A 17,579-nucleotide genomic window follows, 5' to 3' on the forward strand; every position below is an offset into this window, starting at 1 on the left:
ATTATCTTTCTTTGTAAGGCCTCATCAACCTCTCATTGAATATATTTCAGTGGTTGCCCATCATCTCCAGGAGCAAATACAAAATCCTGTTTTGTGCTCAAAGCTCTAGTCCCTTCTGACCTTTCCAGTATTCTTATACTTTACTCCCCTTCACAGAGCCAAAGAATGACCCTGTGAAAAGGCCTCCTTGTCCTTCCCACACAATCCTCCATCTCCGGATTTGAAGTATTTTCATTGGCTGTGCCCCATGCCTGGCTCTCCCTCCTCCCCTCCATCCTGGCTTTCCACAAGTTCCAACTAAAATCCAACTTTCCAGAATGCCTTTCCGAATCTCTTGTTATTCTAGTGACTTCCTTCTGAGATTACCCTCAATTAATTATATATAGAGATAAATGCACATATATACAATTGTATCTATGCATGTATGTATGTGTGTATTATGTATACATACATATATGCATACAGAGACAGAGAGACAGAGACAGAGGAGATAGAGTGATCTTCATACCCATTCTTTTGCATATTATCTTCCTCCATTAGACTTCGAGGTCAGGGATTTTCTAGGGCCTTTCCTTATATCACTGCTCTTTAGCTCAATGCCATGTGCAGAGTATACTTAATAAGTTTGTTGTCTTGACTAGGCCTCCTTCATTAGACCACACACTGTCTCTCCATGACAAGAGACAAGTGGGAAAAAATTATGGATGACCCATAGGTGCACCAAGTGAACACTCTCCTTTTTTTTTTTTTTTTTTTTGGCGAACACTCTCCCCTCTAGACGAACTACCTGCTTGCTGCTCTCCACTTACAACCATTCCACTTCTTCCCTCAGTGTGTTGTCTGGTTCCCCTGCCAGGAATTCTTTTCCCCTTTGTTTCCCATCCCTAGAAGCTCAGGTCAAGTGCCCCCTCCTACAAAAGGCCTTTCCTGTTTCCCCCACTTTTAGTTTCCCTAGTGTGACAATTTGCTTGGCCATTTTTAAAAAACTGATCAATGTGTTAAGGTGGAATGTAAGCTCCTTGAGGACAGAATCTATTTCGGATTTTGTTTCTGCATCTGAGGGGTAACTAGTCCTCACTTATTAGGATTCTAGCAGTAAGCCACAGATCCATTTAGAGCTAGAAGGGTCCTCATAGAACATCTATTGTAACCCCCTCATTTCACAAATGGGAAAACTGAGTCTAACCATAAGTAGGTGGCTTGACCAAAGTATCACAAGCAGCAAGTAGAAGAGGTGGATTTGAACCTGCCTTTTCTAATACTAGAGCTTGTTGAATTGAATCAAAACCCAGCTGTGCAAGACACCACCCCTCCCCCCAGCCACCAGACTGCTGCTCTCCTTCTCCCACCTGCATCTGCAGCAGGACTTACTGATTGGTGAGCTGCTCAGCACCCACAAACAGGTTGATCCTGGAGAGGCCAGTCCGGGTCCCCAGGAAAGCAACCTCAACGCCTTTGTCAGAGTTCCTGAAAAAGAGCAGCCCAGTCAGCCAGCTAACGTTTGCAGACAATAAACAGATAATGGCTCTTTTATTAGTCCAAGTTAGGTTTATGCAACAACATGTTTGAACCAGGGACTGGATACAAGAGACACATTCATTTTTCATCGAGATAAACATGTAGCCAACCCTAAAGAGGCCCTTCCCCTCCAGAAGCGTTTCCAGGGTGATGTGCTGAGAGGCATCACGGGGGAGCTTCAGGCTAATGAGAGTGGCATGTGAAAATGCCCCCTTCTGCAAAGGCAGAAGGAAACTAGGCAGCCTTGAAGCCAAGAGCACTAACAATTTATTTGGGGGTTCTGGCCACAGAGGCGAAGCCTGCGTCTTCTCCAAGGAATGATGAATGCATTCAGAGAAAGCAGTCATTCTCTAGGCCAGCCTCTTTGCCCCAACTGTCAGGGCTTGGATGAGGTTAGCCAACTTCTCCTTCGTGGGGGAGGCCATTGGTGACATTGGGCAGAGGAGAAAACTCATATGTGAGGAGCTGCACAGGGAGAGGGAGGAGGCAGCCAAATCTAATGCCTGCTGTGAATGGAAATCCTTCTGTGCCTGGAATAGAGCATTCGCTTAGAGGATGCAAGAAAAAAGGGCCCCAGCTGGCAATTTCTCCCTGAGATCTCCCCATTGTTCTCCTCAGCCCTTATATATTGAAACAGTATAAGCATCATGGATACCATAGATTTAGAGCTGCCAAGGACCTGGAGGTCACTGACTCCATGCCCATTCATTTTATAGATGACAAAACTGAGGCCCAAAAAGGTAAAGTCAGGTCACACAGCTAATAAGTGACTGCCATCAGTATTTGAACTCAGGTCTTCTTGACACCAATTCCAGTGCTCAATCCACTATGCCAACTATGCCAAGTCCAATATGCACCCAAAAAGCAGCAAAAAAGTGGCCAGGAAAAATAGAACCCTTGATTCCCTTGCTTCAGATAGTTTTTCCTGTGACATAAACACAGATCCATGGATGTGCACACTTGTTCGTGCATCATGCTCCCTGTCTCCACAAGAACAATCCTGAGCCAATTCAGAAACAAGGTATTGATGAGCCCTTCAATCATAAGGTAAAATAGATTTTTTCCAACAAAGATGCTCAGCGTTGTTTAAAATAAAGGATAATGTGACCCTGGGCATGTCACTTAACCCTCATTGCCGCACAATAAAATAAAATAAAATAAAATAAAATAAAATAAAATGAAGGAATAACACTATAAAGGATATCATCAGTATGGTGATCTCCAGCATATGCTCAGGTGGACAAGTAGTCTTAAATGATTCATACAGATTTCCATGCAAAATGAAGGCACTGAAGAAAGACATCCCTTGAGGATAGAGATGCTTTATTTCATGGACTCTTGACTTCCCTGGGGAGTAGTCAGTAAATGCTTCCTAACAACTCCTATTGCCCAGAAGTAGAATGGGCTGCCGCCAAAGTGGGCATCTTATCCCACCTTGGAGACCTCTAATCAGTGCTGGATGCCCATTTGTTGGAGTCTGGGATGTTCAAGTGAGGAATCCTTAAGAGTATCAGCTGGACTAGGAGGATGCTGAGATCCCTTCCCACAAGCCATGACTCATGATTCTGTGATATTCAGTCTGTGTGTATACACAATCCGGAGATGCTCAAGAAATACAAACAATCCTCCCTCTCCTCTCATTATTCTTACATGATAGCTTAAATACTATCCCTCAGGAAAGAAAAAGCAAATAAAATCAAGTAAAAGAGGTACAATTGTTTTAAAAGAAGGTTTAAAAGAAAAAAAAAAGGAGAAAAGGAGAAAGGAAGAAAAAATGAGTGCTAGGGAAAGGAGGAAGAAACCAAGCAGGAAAGGAACAGAAGAGGAAAACTTGAGAAAGGTCCCCAACTTCATGAGAATGCTGGCACATCCTATTTAATTTTTAATTTAAATTATATTCTGAACCCAACCTCATCTTACTCAGTCAATGCATAGTATTGCCTGTCCGGGGTACTGGATTTTCTCACTTTTTCATGAACACATGACTATCTAAGCAGAGCCAAGAAAGCCCTTTCTTCCCCTCTATGGGAACCATTCCCATATCTCAGCATCCCAAACTTTGTGGGATATAGGTGTCCTTCCCTCCACTTCTGGGAGATGAATATACAACTTGGGGTCACTGCTTTGCTACAGCCTCTTAGGGTTTGGAAATTTGTGGGGGAATTAGAGAAGTGGAATATCAGACTCTTGGGTCCAGTTAGCTCCTTAAAATATAATGGTAACGGGGGAAGCTAGGTGGTGCAGTGGATAAAGCACCGGCCCTGGATTCAGGAGGACCTGAGTTCAAATCTGGCCTCAGACACTTGATACTCACTAGCTGTGTGACCCTGGGCAAGTCACTTAACCCTCATTGCCCCTCCCCCCAAGAAAAAAAATACAATGGTATTTCCAACTCTTGTAAGGGAATTTCCAAAAGACCAGATGGATATGACTACTTACTCTGATTTGTTGAGTGCTAGGCTGGTCCAATAAGCTTCGATGGGGGCACTCACTACAGCATCGAAAAGGACTTCTTGTATTAATTCTTTGTCACCTAGTGAGACATGAAGCAATGAATGAGTTGCATAGAGATGCATCTAATAAGCACAAACGTCGCAAAGCATAATATCATCTGGGCCCTACTTTTTATGTGTTAAAAGAAATGATATCCAATCCCCTCATCAGGGTCACAAACTTCATAGGCAGTCAAATAAAATTGCAACACAGAATAGATTGGAATTTGCCTTTCCCTTAAAGGTATTAGCACAGGCAATATTACTGTGATCAGGAAAGTAGGGATGCTAACTGCTGCCAGTAGCTTGAAAGGATGCATCAACTATGCTCGCACTCCAGGGGATTCTGTAAACAGTAAACAAAATCAGATAGAGCCCAGGACTCTTTATGTCTGGGTAGGCTTATCATATTGTGTTTATCTGGAGTCTGCAAGGAAGCAAAGTAAGAGAAGCAAATGAGATCATCTGTGGCATCTGGATTTCTACGTGGGTTTCTCTGTGCTCCTAAGCAAAGTCATACATTGGAGTAAGATGCTTGAGGTCTCAGGCTTATGGGACACCAGAGGATTAAACATTGTGGAGCATGAGGTAGGGATTGACCCAGGTTTGAAAACAGCTTCTGAGGCCTTGCTTGCTCTTGTGGACTTGACTGTAGGGTCTAAGGCAGTAAATCATGATGTAAGACCCTAGAAATGGCTTACTGAGCCCTGGGGTAAATGGTTCATGGGAGCAGAAGAGTCAGAGAATAGGAAGATGTCACAATGTAGAGTCTTGGGTGGGGAAATCCCAACTTGGTCACCGACTGACTGTTTTACCTGAGACAAGTCATTTCCTTCCCCCAGGGCCTCTGTTCCTCAATGAAAAATGAAGAGGTTAAACTAAACGACCCTCTTGATGCCCACCACCCCCACATTATTCTAAGACTATTCTGAATCCTCCCATGTTCTGTCTAGCTATTTTCTCTCCTAATCTCTTTCCAATAACTTAGGTCTCTCTCTTTTTTTTTTTTTTTTAGGGCAATGGGGGTTAAGTGACTTGCCCAGGATCACACAGCTAGTAAGTGTCAAGTGTCCAAGGCCTGATTTGAACTCAGGTACTCCTGAATCCAGGGCTGGTGCTTTATCCACTGTGCTATCTAGCCGCCCCAACTTAGGTCTCTCTTACAGAGGCCAGACCCCTTTCCTCCACCCTGCACAAACACTCTCTTTGGGCTTGTCTCACATGTGCAACCTCTTATTCTCCCAAATTTGCCTGCCCTACTCTGCTTACTCACTCACTGCCATTCAAGTGCAGGGGAGAAGTAGTAAGGAAACCCACTCCCATTAATAACTGACAACAGTTCTCTGTCTTTAGCCCAAGGAGATTGTTTTAGGAGGAAGCTGATTAAACCACAAAAATTAACAATGAGGGAACTCCAAGCAGACTCGCAGGTAGGTATCTAGAGGCAATTTTGGGGACCATCCTTAAACACACACACATACATGTATATATGTACATGAATGCATACCCATGCATATCTTAGAAGACCTGGGTTTATAGCCTGCCTCTGACATACTGGCTATCTGACCCTGAACAGGTCACAGCCTCTCCACGTCTTTCTCAAATAAGTCGCACAGATGTTTCCATCTCTGGGACTTCCCTGTGGCAATGAAGTCACATTTCTAGGCTCTGTATTTAGGGACTTACATATTCTTTGGGGAAAGGAGAAGGGATGGAGGGAAAAAGAAAGGGATGAAGTTAAATGTGTCATTTTCCAGGAAGACATCGTGACATGATGTGTCCTAGAGAAAAGTGTATCCAATTGGGAGGCAGGACATTTGGATTTGAGTCCTGGCTCCACCACCAATCACCTCTGTGGACTTCAACAATTCATCCCACTGTGGGCCTCAGGCTCATCGTATGTCAAAGGAGATGGTAAGATGAAATACTCCAAAGACTTCTCATTCTTTATCAGCATCTTAGACAAATGGGTTTGAGGGACAACAGCCACCAAACTTAGGATTTTGGAGGTGAGTTCACTCTATGAAGCCTTTTCATAGAGCTACTCAAAAAGGAGAGGATGGAATGACCCTCTACCTCCTTGTTATTCTCATAGAACTTTGTACCCTTCATTTCTAATTCACTCATCATGTCCTCTCTACTTGTCCAACATTTATTTTTACCCTGTCTTATCTTCCCTATTCAATTGTAAGCTTCTGGAATGACCTTAGGGTCACGGAAGAATACATTTAAAACTTTAAAGAAGTTTAGATCTCATTCAGTCCTGCTGTTTTGCAGATGAAGGAACTGAGGCTCCAAGAGAGGAAATGACCTGCCCAGGGTGATACAGATAGTAAGGAGCAAAGACCTTATTTAAATCAAGTCCTCTGATGCCAAGTTCAGGCATGTCCCCCTCCCTCAATTGCTTTATGCTAAAGGATGGAACCAGGTCTCACTCTTGTCATAAAAGAATGCTTGAAGAATCTTGTAGTCACAAGGAACCCCAACCCTATCCAGGCCAGTTCTTAGGTGTTAGATATATGTTCTATCCATAGACAGGTCCTCAAATATTTTCCAGAAGAATAAGTCCTGCTTAAACTTGGCCGCTATTGGCTGAGACTTTGAGATCCCACCATGATGCTTCAGACTAATGGGGTACCCGCCCAGTTAGCAACCAATGTCTATGGAATTGAGTAAGAAAAACACATTAGAAGCAAAGGATTAAGTGAAATTCTTTAATTATTTATGGATTTCAAAGATCCACATTGTCTCTTCCTCCCTTTCCCATTCCTGGAAAAACGAATGAGTTTGACTGTATTTCACATGACTGCCTGCCTATTTCTGCCAGAGCAAAATTTGCCTGTAAATATGGTCTTCAGTTCTCTCAGTCATTGAACATTAGAATTCATCCCCCTTCCCAATTGGTAGGGGGAGGAATGTCTCCTTTTGTCCCGCCCCCCTCCACAAAGCACACGACAAATAAGCTGGAAAACAGACTCACACTGAAGTAGGGGTTCTTTTCCTTTGAGGTAGAGCTTAATAGCATCTAATTGAGACAGCTGTCGGTGTTCAGGCTGTAGGTCTGTGTTGCAATAAGACCTGAGGACATGACATGGCCAAAAACATGAGCATGTAAATATTTACCAGTCTCCTCCCTCTGTACCTTTGAACTTGGAGAATTGGGCACAGGGAGCACAAACAGCATGAAACCAAAGCAGGGGAAGAAATATCAAATTTATGCATTGTTTACATCTTACCATTCGTCTGCCAAGGACACGTCAGGGTGTTCTAAGTCGTGCAGGCCTGGAAGGGGAAGAGAATGGGTTCATTAGGGCTAACTGACAGTGAGAGGGGGGATAATTAGGACTAGCAGAAAGGTGATTTAGCCTCTCCCTTCTACGTATTTTTTCTTGGTGGGAGAGCCATAGGTAGGCTCCGGCAGCTAGCTTATGGAAAGCAAACATCTCTTTGGCCCCTGCCAATCAGTCAAGAAACATTTATTAATCACCTACTATGTGCAGATACTGTGTTAAATACCACACTTCTCTGTTAGATGAAAGAATTAGCTTCCCCACTGTTATTTTTCCCCTTCCAGTGAGCCTGAATTGTCCTACCACTAATCAAAGGCTTAATTAATTTTGTACAAGGAGCCCTCAGGAACAATTGAGAGGGGATTTTTTTTTCCAAGTGGAAGCATGCTTTCTCCCCAGGAAGACAGGAGCCCACTCTCCCTTCCCATAATACCTGCTTTGCCTTTGGGTCATATCAGAAGGCATAGCGTGTACTGCCTGGAGATGGGCTCTTCTCTTCCTATTCTCTGACCTACTGTCTTACCCAGCCTAACTCTAATTGCTAGAATTCCAGCTTCAGCTACTGAGTTACTCCTGACCGACTGTTAATAACTTTCATATTTTACCACAGAGGCTGAAGCCTAGCAGGTAGGGAAAGGCCTGACATTGGGCCTTGACCAGAGGTAATATGGCATAGGACATGAAAGGACCAGGGTTACAATTCTGTCAATTTCATATGCTAGCATCATGAAACTGAGCAAGTCACTTCATTTACAGGTGCCCTGGGAAACTACGAATAAAATTTACAGAGGAAATTCTCCCCTATAGCAGTGGAGTTCATTACACTGATGAACTCATGGGTTAATATGCCTACCCCACCTCTGCCCCCAAAAAAGAGGATGGGTTTGTAGTTGCCATTACTGTCTATGCTACAAAATGGAGTGATAGCTGAATTGAGAAACCCTTTTGAGATTTGAGGATGTTCCCAAAGGCTGAGAGAATGTCACCGATAGTTGGGATTGTTCTTTTGCACAAAAACTGAAGGTCTAATTTTATGGAGCACTTTAAGATTTTCACAGTTGGTTATAGACCAGATCAAACATGGACCTCCCAACAACCCTCAGAGATAGATACTGTTTTGATCCTTATTTTCTTGCTGAACAAACTTAGGTTGACAGGCATTTAGTGACTTGCCTTGAGTCACACAGCTAGTAAGTGTCTGAGACAGGATTAGAATTCACATCTTCCCCTCTAGCTTGCTGCGAGACTAGTTCATCTAGGTTTCATGGCACTCAAACACTGAAGATCATGATGGGAATGGGAACAGGTGACTCTCAGACAAGGTTGGGACTGGGAAATAGTCAGGCAGCAGCTTTTCAGCCCTATCCCTAAGGAAAGGACCATCTTTACTTCGCAGAGCAGCAGGTAACTGGCAAACCATCTAAGATGCATCGCCTTACTTCTATTTTTTTTTTTATTGGCTGCCTGCCGCCTTTACCTTTTTATTTATGTTGGGGGCAGCATCACTGATTCAAGGGCTAGCAGAGCTAACAGGAATCTCAGGGACCAGCTAATCCACCTTGTACCTGAAAAAAAATAATTTCCTCCAACAATAATCCCAAGAAGCCATACCCCAGACATAGCTTGAAAATTTCCAGGGGGAAGGAAACTATGAATTCCTGAGGAAGCCCATTCCCTTCTTGGAAACCCTCAATAGTGAGGAAGTTTTTCCTTGACTCCTAGCCTAATATGACCCTCCCCCCCCCAGGAAATAATGGTTAATGACTTATCCAAGGTCACACAGCTAGTAAGTGTCAAGTGTCTGAGACAAGATTTGAACTCATGTCCTCCTGAATCCAGAGCCAATTCTTTATCCACTGTACCACTTAGGTGCCCCAATGACCTCTTTTCAGTGTCCATTCACTGCTACAAGTTTTGTTCTCTGGCCCCAAAGAGTACAGCCCTTCAAATATTTGAAGCTAAGTCATCTCATCTGCCTGTGGCTTTCCCTGGAATTCTGCATCTAGGACAGATCCATATTCTTAGAGGGGCCCAGAGAGATCATCTGGTCCAAGGTAATTTCTTCAGGAAGGTAAATATCAAGACAATGGATCTGAAGGGAATGAGATATTGTCATCTTGAATAAAAAAGTAGTCAGGACTCTATCATCTCTCTTGATGGACCATCCTTTCCTATTTTTCTGCATTAACTTAACCCTATCCCTTCATCCTAATTTGTCTTAGTTTGAGGATAACCACTCAAGATCTTCTTTAAACCTTTCGTGTAACATGTTAAGATCATATCCCAGTATCAACAATGAGTCAGCTCTTTTCTAAGCTAAGCAGTCCTCACATCTGAAACCTTTCCCCGTGGAACTTCTTGTCCAGCCCTTTAATCACCTGTTCCCTGAACTCACTCCAGTTTTCCATTGCAACTCCATGGACATGTGCTGACCAGAAGCAGACAGAGTGTTCAGGGGTGATTTCCTAAGACAGAGTACCAGAGGATGAGTACTTTCTTGGCTCCCATAAGTCCTTTGCCTTTTGATATATCTAGGTTGTCAAAACAGTGACTTTGATGTGGCTCTCCATTGGAACTTCCAGCTTACAATCTTTGCTTCCAATCCATACCTTGCCTTGTGGGTCTTGTACTGATTCTATAATCAAGCCAACATTTCCCCTTTGTGGAAGCATAGCATGAGGAACTTTTCTCTGTGCATGCATGTACCAACTTGTACTCATCAAAGGGAAGCTCTTGGAGGTCATGCTTTGAGTGCTTCCTTGTTCTTTATTTTTCTTCTGCTGCTTCCTCTTCTTTCCATCCCCCGTTGTCTGTCTACATGTTGAAAAGTGGTACTCTAAGTTCTTCCTCTTTTCCAAGAGGCTGGCTATAACCTAGAAGCTCCTTATTAATGATCTGTCTTATCCTCCCAGTACTTGGTATGATGCCTGGCACATATTTAAGATATTTCAATGGTTCTCTTATCTTAGCAATTTAGAGTTTCCCTTCAGTGGTCTGGATTGAAGCCCATCCGTGCCTGTCCAATCTATATGGTTATTGTTTGTTTCCTATCATGAGGTCTTTCCCATTTTCTCCTGATATTGTGAGGGGAGCATTATTGCCATTTATTTCTCTCATGCTTGCCAAATCCTCAGCCCTTCTTAGCTTCCCTTCTAAATACATAGTTTCTTGAAAATGTCCCTTATTCTTTTTCTTCTTTGGTATTCTTCATTGGTTTAAATAAAAAATATATGTGTGTGCATATACATACATATATATGTTCTTTATATGTCTTATTTTTACATTATAAATATTTCTTGATGATGATGGTGATCTTGTGAGAAGTCACTTGTAACAAAGTTGAACAATTAAGCAAAGCTAACAGTAAAATGGTCTCACATGAAATTGCATACATTTCACACCCATCATCCCCAACCTCTCTAGTTTTTAAAGTGTTTCTTTAAATCAGAGAAACCTATTTTCTTTCCTTCCTTGACACACAACTGGAGAGAGAGAGAGAGAGAGAGAGAGAGAGAGAGAGAGAGAGAGAGAGAGAAGTGGGGAAGAGGGGGCAGGGAGAGAAAGAGAGGGAGGGAGAGAGGGGGAGACACACAGACAGACAGATGGGGAGGAAGCAAACTTTTTTTTAACACATATGCATAGTTAAACAAAACAAATTCCCTCACTGGCCATGTTCAAAATATGTCTCCTTCTACCCATTAAATTCATCACTGCTCTGTCAGAGAATGGAGAAATTGTTCCATTCTTAGACTTCTAGAATCATGGATGGTCATTGCATTGATCAAAAGTCTTAGGGCTTTCACAGATTTTTATCTTTACAATATTTTTATAAAAATATAAATTATTTTCTTGGTTTTGCTCATTTCCTTAGTCAACTGTTTATAACAGTCTTCATTTTTTTCATTTTTACAACATTGAAGTTATCTTATAAATTGTTCTCCCAGTTCTGCTGTCATCAATTCACAGAAATCTTTTGAAATCTTTTTTTGAAATAAACTATTGTGTCTCACAGCATAATAGTTTTCCATCATATTCATAGACCACAATTTATTCATCCATTCCTCAATTGATGGGTGTCTCCTTAGTTGGTGGAGGTTTTTTGTTTTGTTTTGTTTTGTTTCTGCCTGTACAAAAAGATTGGCTATAAATAATTTTTTTGGTATATATAGATCCTTTTCCTGTTTCTTTGCTCTCTTTTGGCTATAGGACTACCATTTGTATAGCTGGGTCAAAGGACATGCACTATTTAGTATTTTTGCATGTGTGTAACTTCCAAATTCCTTTTTAGAATGGCTGAGTCCACTCACTGGCTTATCAACAGAACATCAATGTGCCTATTCCCCTGACCCTCTCCAGCATTTGTCTTTTTTGTTATCATTGCCATTAGTTACATGGAATGTTCTGATCACACCCACCACACACCTTTCCATTGCCCTTCAGCAGATGTCTATTTTTAATTCTTCAGAGACTGCTCTACTCCAGTTGTTGCTGCCATGCTACAAGACTAAGAGAAAGTTAGTATTTTCAAAGATGGGCCTTTCCTTTCATAGGGAGCTTATGGTTCTGTAAAAGATCTTGGCAATTTCACCAAGGTAACCCAGGCCTAGCTCCTGCAGTTCAGCTCTCAGCCCAGTTTATTCATTGTCCATGTATCCTGTTTGATTGAAAGGCATCTACTTCTTGATAGGATAAGTCTTGTATGTATAGTAAGAGGCAGCTGAATTTTGAATGTTTGTTCAGTTGACTTGAATATTGTTTTGTTTTGCTTTCAAATTGAACAGGGTTTGCAGGAAACACAGAAATCCAGATGGAACATCTGGTGAGAAGAAAGAAAGCACAACATCATTCTAGTCCAGAAGATGACATTTAGTCCAACTGATGTCAGTGTGACCTGGTGATGTCAGTCATTACCTCCTGAAAGACACTTGACTTTTAATTTGGTATTCTGTTTTTTATTTTGAAAGTCTTGCTGAAGGCTTAGGCAATAATGTCCAAGAAACTTGACTGTGTGTCTAGGCCCCAGTGTCTGGATATGGGATCACCAAGTTCGTGTTAAATCTTTAGACTTCAAATCAGAAAGACTGGAGCACAAGTCCTGATATACACTGGCAATGTGACCCTGGATGTGTTCCTTACTTAATCTGTGCTTGGGAGACAACTCTCTAGAATTTTCCTACTGCATCATGGACAGTGTGCTATTGATGATAATTTTCAAATCTATTTATCTAGCCCTAACCTCTCTGCTGACCTTCAATCTCAGGTCTCGAACTGCCTTTCAAACATTTTGAGCTGGATGTCTTATACAATATTAAACTCAATATGTCCAAAGCCAAACTCATTATCTTTCTCCTAAAACCCTTTCTCCTTTTAAACTTCCCTATTTCTCTTAAGGGCACCACCGTCTTTCCAGTATCCCAAGTTCACAAACTAGGTATCATCTTCTACTCCTCACTGTCTTTCACCCCCATATTCAATATCTTGCCAAAGCCTGCCAATTTCACCTTTGCAACATTTAGCAAATATACCCCCTTCTCCCCTCTGACACAACAACTACCCTGGGGCATGCCTTCATCACCTCACGTATGGACTATTGCAGTAGTTGTTAATGAGTCTGCCTGCCTTAAGTCTTTGCCCAATACCATCAGTCTTCCTAAAGAGCAAGTCCAACCATGTCACCTGCCTACTCAATAAAATTGAATTGCTCTCTATCACCTCCAGGAACAAATACAAAATCCTGACACTGACCTATTTCTGTTCCTCAAAGAAGATGAACAAGACTCTCAGCTCTGGACATTTTCTCTGGCTTCACTCATTCCTGGAATATTCTCCCTCTTCTCTACCTTTTGGTCTCTCTGGATTCTTTGAAATTCTGGCCAAAATTTGACCTTTTACAGAAAGCCTTTCCTAATAACTCTTAATTCTAGCACCTTCCCTCTCTTAATTATGTCCTATTCATTCTTGTATAGAACTTGTTTGTACATATTCATTTCATTTGCTTATTTTCAAGAGATTATAAGTTTTGGGGGCAGCTAGGTGGCACAGTGGATAGAGCACTGGTCCTAGAGTCAGGAGGACCTGAGTTCAAATCTGGCCTCAGACACTTAACACTTACTAGCTGTGTGACCCTAGACAAGTCACTTAACCCCAAATGCCTCACCAAAAAACAAAACAACAACAACAAAAAAAGATTATGAGTTTCTTGAGAGGTGTGTGTGGGGGGTCATCTTTTGCTTTTTTTTTGTATATCTAGCAACTGGGAAAGTGCCTGGTGCTTAGAAGGTGTTTAATAAATGCATACTGCTTTGCTTATTGGGATTCTCAGGGGCTTTCCTTCTCATTCCTCACTGAAATACTTCTTTTCTAAGAGATGACCTTTGGGGTGGGGGGGTAGGTCTCATTGGGCTTACTTCAGTTGAACTTTGTCTATTTTCATATATAATGGCAAGCATTCTAGAGGCTTTGGTTCCCACATCACCAAGAAGACATTGCCTGATGACAATATAAAACTCCATATTCTTGGCCATTAGTTACCCTCCTGATGGTCCCTCCCAAAGCTCTTTGCCTGGACCATGTATATGGGCAAGGAAGGAACTTCTGCCATTGATTAGCAAGAGCCAACAACTGTAGGCTGCCTGCTTGATCACCTTAAACCACAGAGAATGTGAAGAAATGTTCCCACCTGTATGTATGCAAATCTTTTCATGGAGAGAAAGATAGTTGTGCAGAATGTCAGAATTAGAATTAGTTCCCAGCTCTTACCCAAGCCAAAATTAATGTGCCATCCCCAGCAAGTGGTCTTCTATTTTAATCTGAAAAAAGATTCAACTATGGGGAACTCATTTGTCAATGGGCAGCCCATTGGACTTCTTGGTCAGATCTAATTTTCAGGAAGTATTTTCTGATATCAAGCCCCAATCTGCATCCTTGTCATTTAACCTGTTGTTCATGACTGTGCTTTCTGGGGCCAAGCAAAACAGGTTTGCTGTGTTTTCCACATGTCAATCCTTCTAATACATGAAGGCCATTGTCAAATGTTAATAGCACAGGGGCAGCTAGGTGGCAGAGTGGATGAAGCACTGGCCCTGGATTCAGAAGGATCTGAGTTCAAATCTGGCCTCAGACACTTGACACTTACTAGCTATGTGACCTTGGGCAAGTCACTTAACCTTCATTGCCCAGCAAAAAATTTTTTTTAAAGTGTTAATAGCACAAACTCCAGAGACAGAGGATCTAAGTTCATATCCAAACTATGCTCCTAACTATATGACCTTACACAGTCACTTGATATCCCTGAGACTCAATTAGTTCACCTGTTAAAATGAGGGAGTGGAACTAGAAAATCTCTGAGTTCCCTTTGAACACAAAATATGTGATCCCACCATCCTGCCAGAATATTGTATCTCCAGAGTAAATGTCCCTGCTCTTTTAATTATGACTTGTTTACTTAATTAATATGTATTTGGTTTGGCTTCCTTCATCATGCTGGTTACATAAATCAAAGACACACAGAATCAGCATTGGGGAGAGTCTCATAGGTTATCTAGAGCTACACTGTACTGGTAACTGTGGGGGGTTTCTGCATGCCAATATTTTGGATGTCTTCATCCAGCCCTTGTTCAAGGAATGACTACTTCCCAAGGCAACTCACTGCATATTTGTACAGCTCTTAATGTCTGAGAGTTCTTCTTTATAATAAACTCAAATGTGCCTCTCTGCTACTTCTATCCATTATTTATTATTCTACCTTCAGAGACTAAGCAAGGCAGCTCTAATCTATCTTGCACATGACAGCCCTCAAAATACTAGAAAACAACTATTATCCATTCCCAACTCCACCTCCCACCAAGAGGTGGTTAAGCATACCCTGATCCTTCCACTGAACTTCCTCTGCCATCATCATTAATCCCCTCCTTATTCACATTGCTCTTCTCTGGGTATGTTCCAATTTGACAGTGGCCTTCTTAAAATGTGGTTCCTCAAACAGAATGTTCCACCAAAGCAGGGTAAAGAGGGTCTGCCATTCTAGTCACAAAATCTCTTCATGTAGCTGGAGATCATATTCTAATTTGGGGTCAACAAAGCTAGATCTTGGATCACATTGGGCTTGGAGTATCCTAAAACTCTCAGATCTTTGCCATAAGACTAGTCTAGCAAACCTTCTCCATTCCTGTCTATTGATTTTTGGCACCCCTCTAGGACTTTGCATTGATATTTATTAAATGTCATCTTGTTAGATTAGGCTGTGTTGGAGTCTGCCAAAATCTTGTTTTATTTCATTTCTGTTGTCTGGATTGGTGATTGCTCCCTGCTTCATGTCATCTGCCAAACTTAAAAAAAAAGCTTATTTCCAGCTTGTCAACATCTTCCTAAAATGTGGTTTCCAGGGTTGAACTTGGGGATCCAGATGTGGTCTAACCAGGGTAGACTAGAACAGAACTAGCGCCTCCCTTGTTCTGAACATTGTTTGCTGTTAAGGCAACCTAAGATGGCATTAGCTCTTTTGTATGCCATGTTAATGAAAATGATTCACAGTGCAGAAATCCAATCTGGTACTGAAACAGGCACATATTCTAGCAATTACTGGAAACTATTGAAACTGCTCTGGCATGATTTGCTTGTTGCAAAGTAGCATCGTTTGTTTGTTTTTCGTTTTCTAGTATCATATTTATGTAAAGGTCTTTGCAAAACTTAGTGCTTCAAAATGGGAATTGCTAATATGACTACCATTATTACTTCTTAGTGGTCAAACATTCACTGATGACTTTTCTTGGGACAAACTGGACAGAATTCTGGATTTGTACTGATGAAGGCCTGGCTCCAGATATTGTCTCAAACACTAACTGTGTCATCCTAGGCAAGTCATTTAACTTCTTTTGCCCTCATTGTTCCATCTATAAAAGGAGTTGAGTAACTCTACCTGATTGAGTTGTCGTGAGGTTCAAATAAGATAATATATGGAAAGTATTTCACAAATCTTAAAGCACTATGCAATTGGGGGAGGTGTTAAGATCTAAATCATCTTCATTATTTTGGTTCATTCATGTAATTTCATAAAAATAGGGACTTCTCAAGTGAGGAAACTCCCTCCCCAATACATATTGGCACTTTTCCTGAAAGTTCTTGTTTTAGAGAGTTTTCTGGGACACTGAGAGGATAGCTGGCTTGCCCAGAGTCTGAGTCAGGACCGCATTCCAGGTTGACCCAACTCTGAAGTCAGCTCTGTGTCTTCTTAGCCTCCTCCTTCTTATAATTCAATTGATCTCCAGTTAAGATGGAGTCCCGGACCTGGAGTCCAAAAGACATGAGTTCAAATCCTACTGCAGAAACTGTGATACCTTGGGCAAATCACTTAACTTTGTAATGATTGTGAGGATAAAAAGAGATAATAATTCCAAAATGCTTTGGAAATATTAAAGCATATTATTATTATTATTATTATTATTATTATTTCTAGCAATTACAAAAAGGGTAATGCTTCTTCCTTTCCTCTCTTCACTTTCTGGAGAGTCACAACATTTGATCTAGGTCAAGGACTTACCTACCTGGTTCTCTTCCTGGAATCTATAACCTTCAGACTAAGTGGATGTTTTGGTGATATCTGATAGTGCCCTCATGTGTAGACATATCTACTTACAGAAAGGGAACCATCAAGGTGAATACTACATTCCACCCCCATTTTGCTAATGAAGAACATGAAGACCAGAGAGGTGACATACTTTTTTCTAAGGTCATGAAGCTCACTCCTGAAAGAGCCACTGGAATTAATTCTTTCTGTAGGGCATATGAAAGGATCACCAAATACTACCAATACTGAGAATTGCATCTCTAGTTAATGTGGGGGACAAAGAATCCAATGAATTGTGGCAGCCAGCCATGGAAAACACAATAAAAAGAGCCTTTTGTTTTATAGTCAGAGAATCTAACTTCAAGTCCCCCAGCTTCTTCTTGCCACTTCTGATGCCTTGGGTAAGTTATTTAACTTTTATGAGCCTTCTGTGTAAAATGAGGTGGTTGGAATTGTTGCCTTATGAATGTCCTATGAAGTGATCAACCTAACCCTGAATCCCAGTGATGAAGTGGGAAAAGGAGCAAGGTCTAGCTAACCCTTGCCCCCCCCCCAAGTTTCTCTATGATAACCAAATGAACTAGGAAGAAAAAGAGAGGAAGGACCTTACCTTCTTCTATGGTTACATTCCCTCTGAAGAAATATTTCCCATGTCCTCTAGAGAGAGCCACACCTAAACTGTGCAGAGAAATAGAGCAGACCTTGAGATCATGT

The 17,579-nt window shown here is 41.6% G+C and overlaps 1 protein-coding gene across 2 annotated transcripts in view; it reads right to left on the reverse strand.

The window, feature by feature from the left end:
* CACNA2D3 (calcium voltage-gated channel auxiliary subunit alpha2delta 3) overlaps window positions 1-17,579 on the reverse strand; it is a 1,069,564-nt gene that overhangs the window by 195,623 nt on the left and 856,362 nt on the right. For both annotated transcript variants that reach the window (XM_043978536.1, XM_043978534.1), the window contains 5 exons: window positions 17,476-17,543; window positions 7,247-7,292; window positions 6,991-7,088; window positions 3,958-4,051; window positions 1,372-1,467 (listed from right to left, as the gene is read on the reverse strand). In XM_043978536.1, the coding sequence (XP_043834471.1) occupies window positions 1,372-1,467; window positions 3,958-4,051; window positions 6,991-7,088; window positions 7,247-7,292; window positions 17,476-17,543 (402 nt within the window). The remainder of the gene's footprint in view (window positions 1-1,371; window positions 1,468-3,957; window positions 4,052-6,990; window positions 7,089-7,246; window positions 7,293-17,475; window positions 17,544-17,579) is intronic.

This window comes from Dromiciops gliroides, chromosome 1, assembly GCF_019393635.1.
Source record: "Dromiciops gliroides isolate mDroGli1 chromosome 1, mDroGli1.pri, whole genome shotgun sequence".
Taxonomy (NCBI): Eukaryota; Metazoa; Chordata; class Mammalia; order Microbiotheria; family Microbiotheriidae; genus Dromiciops; species Dromiciops gliroides.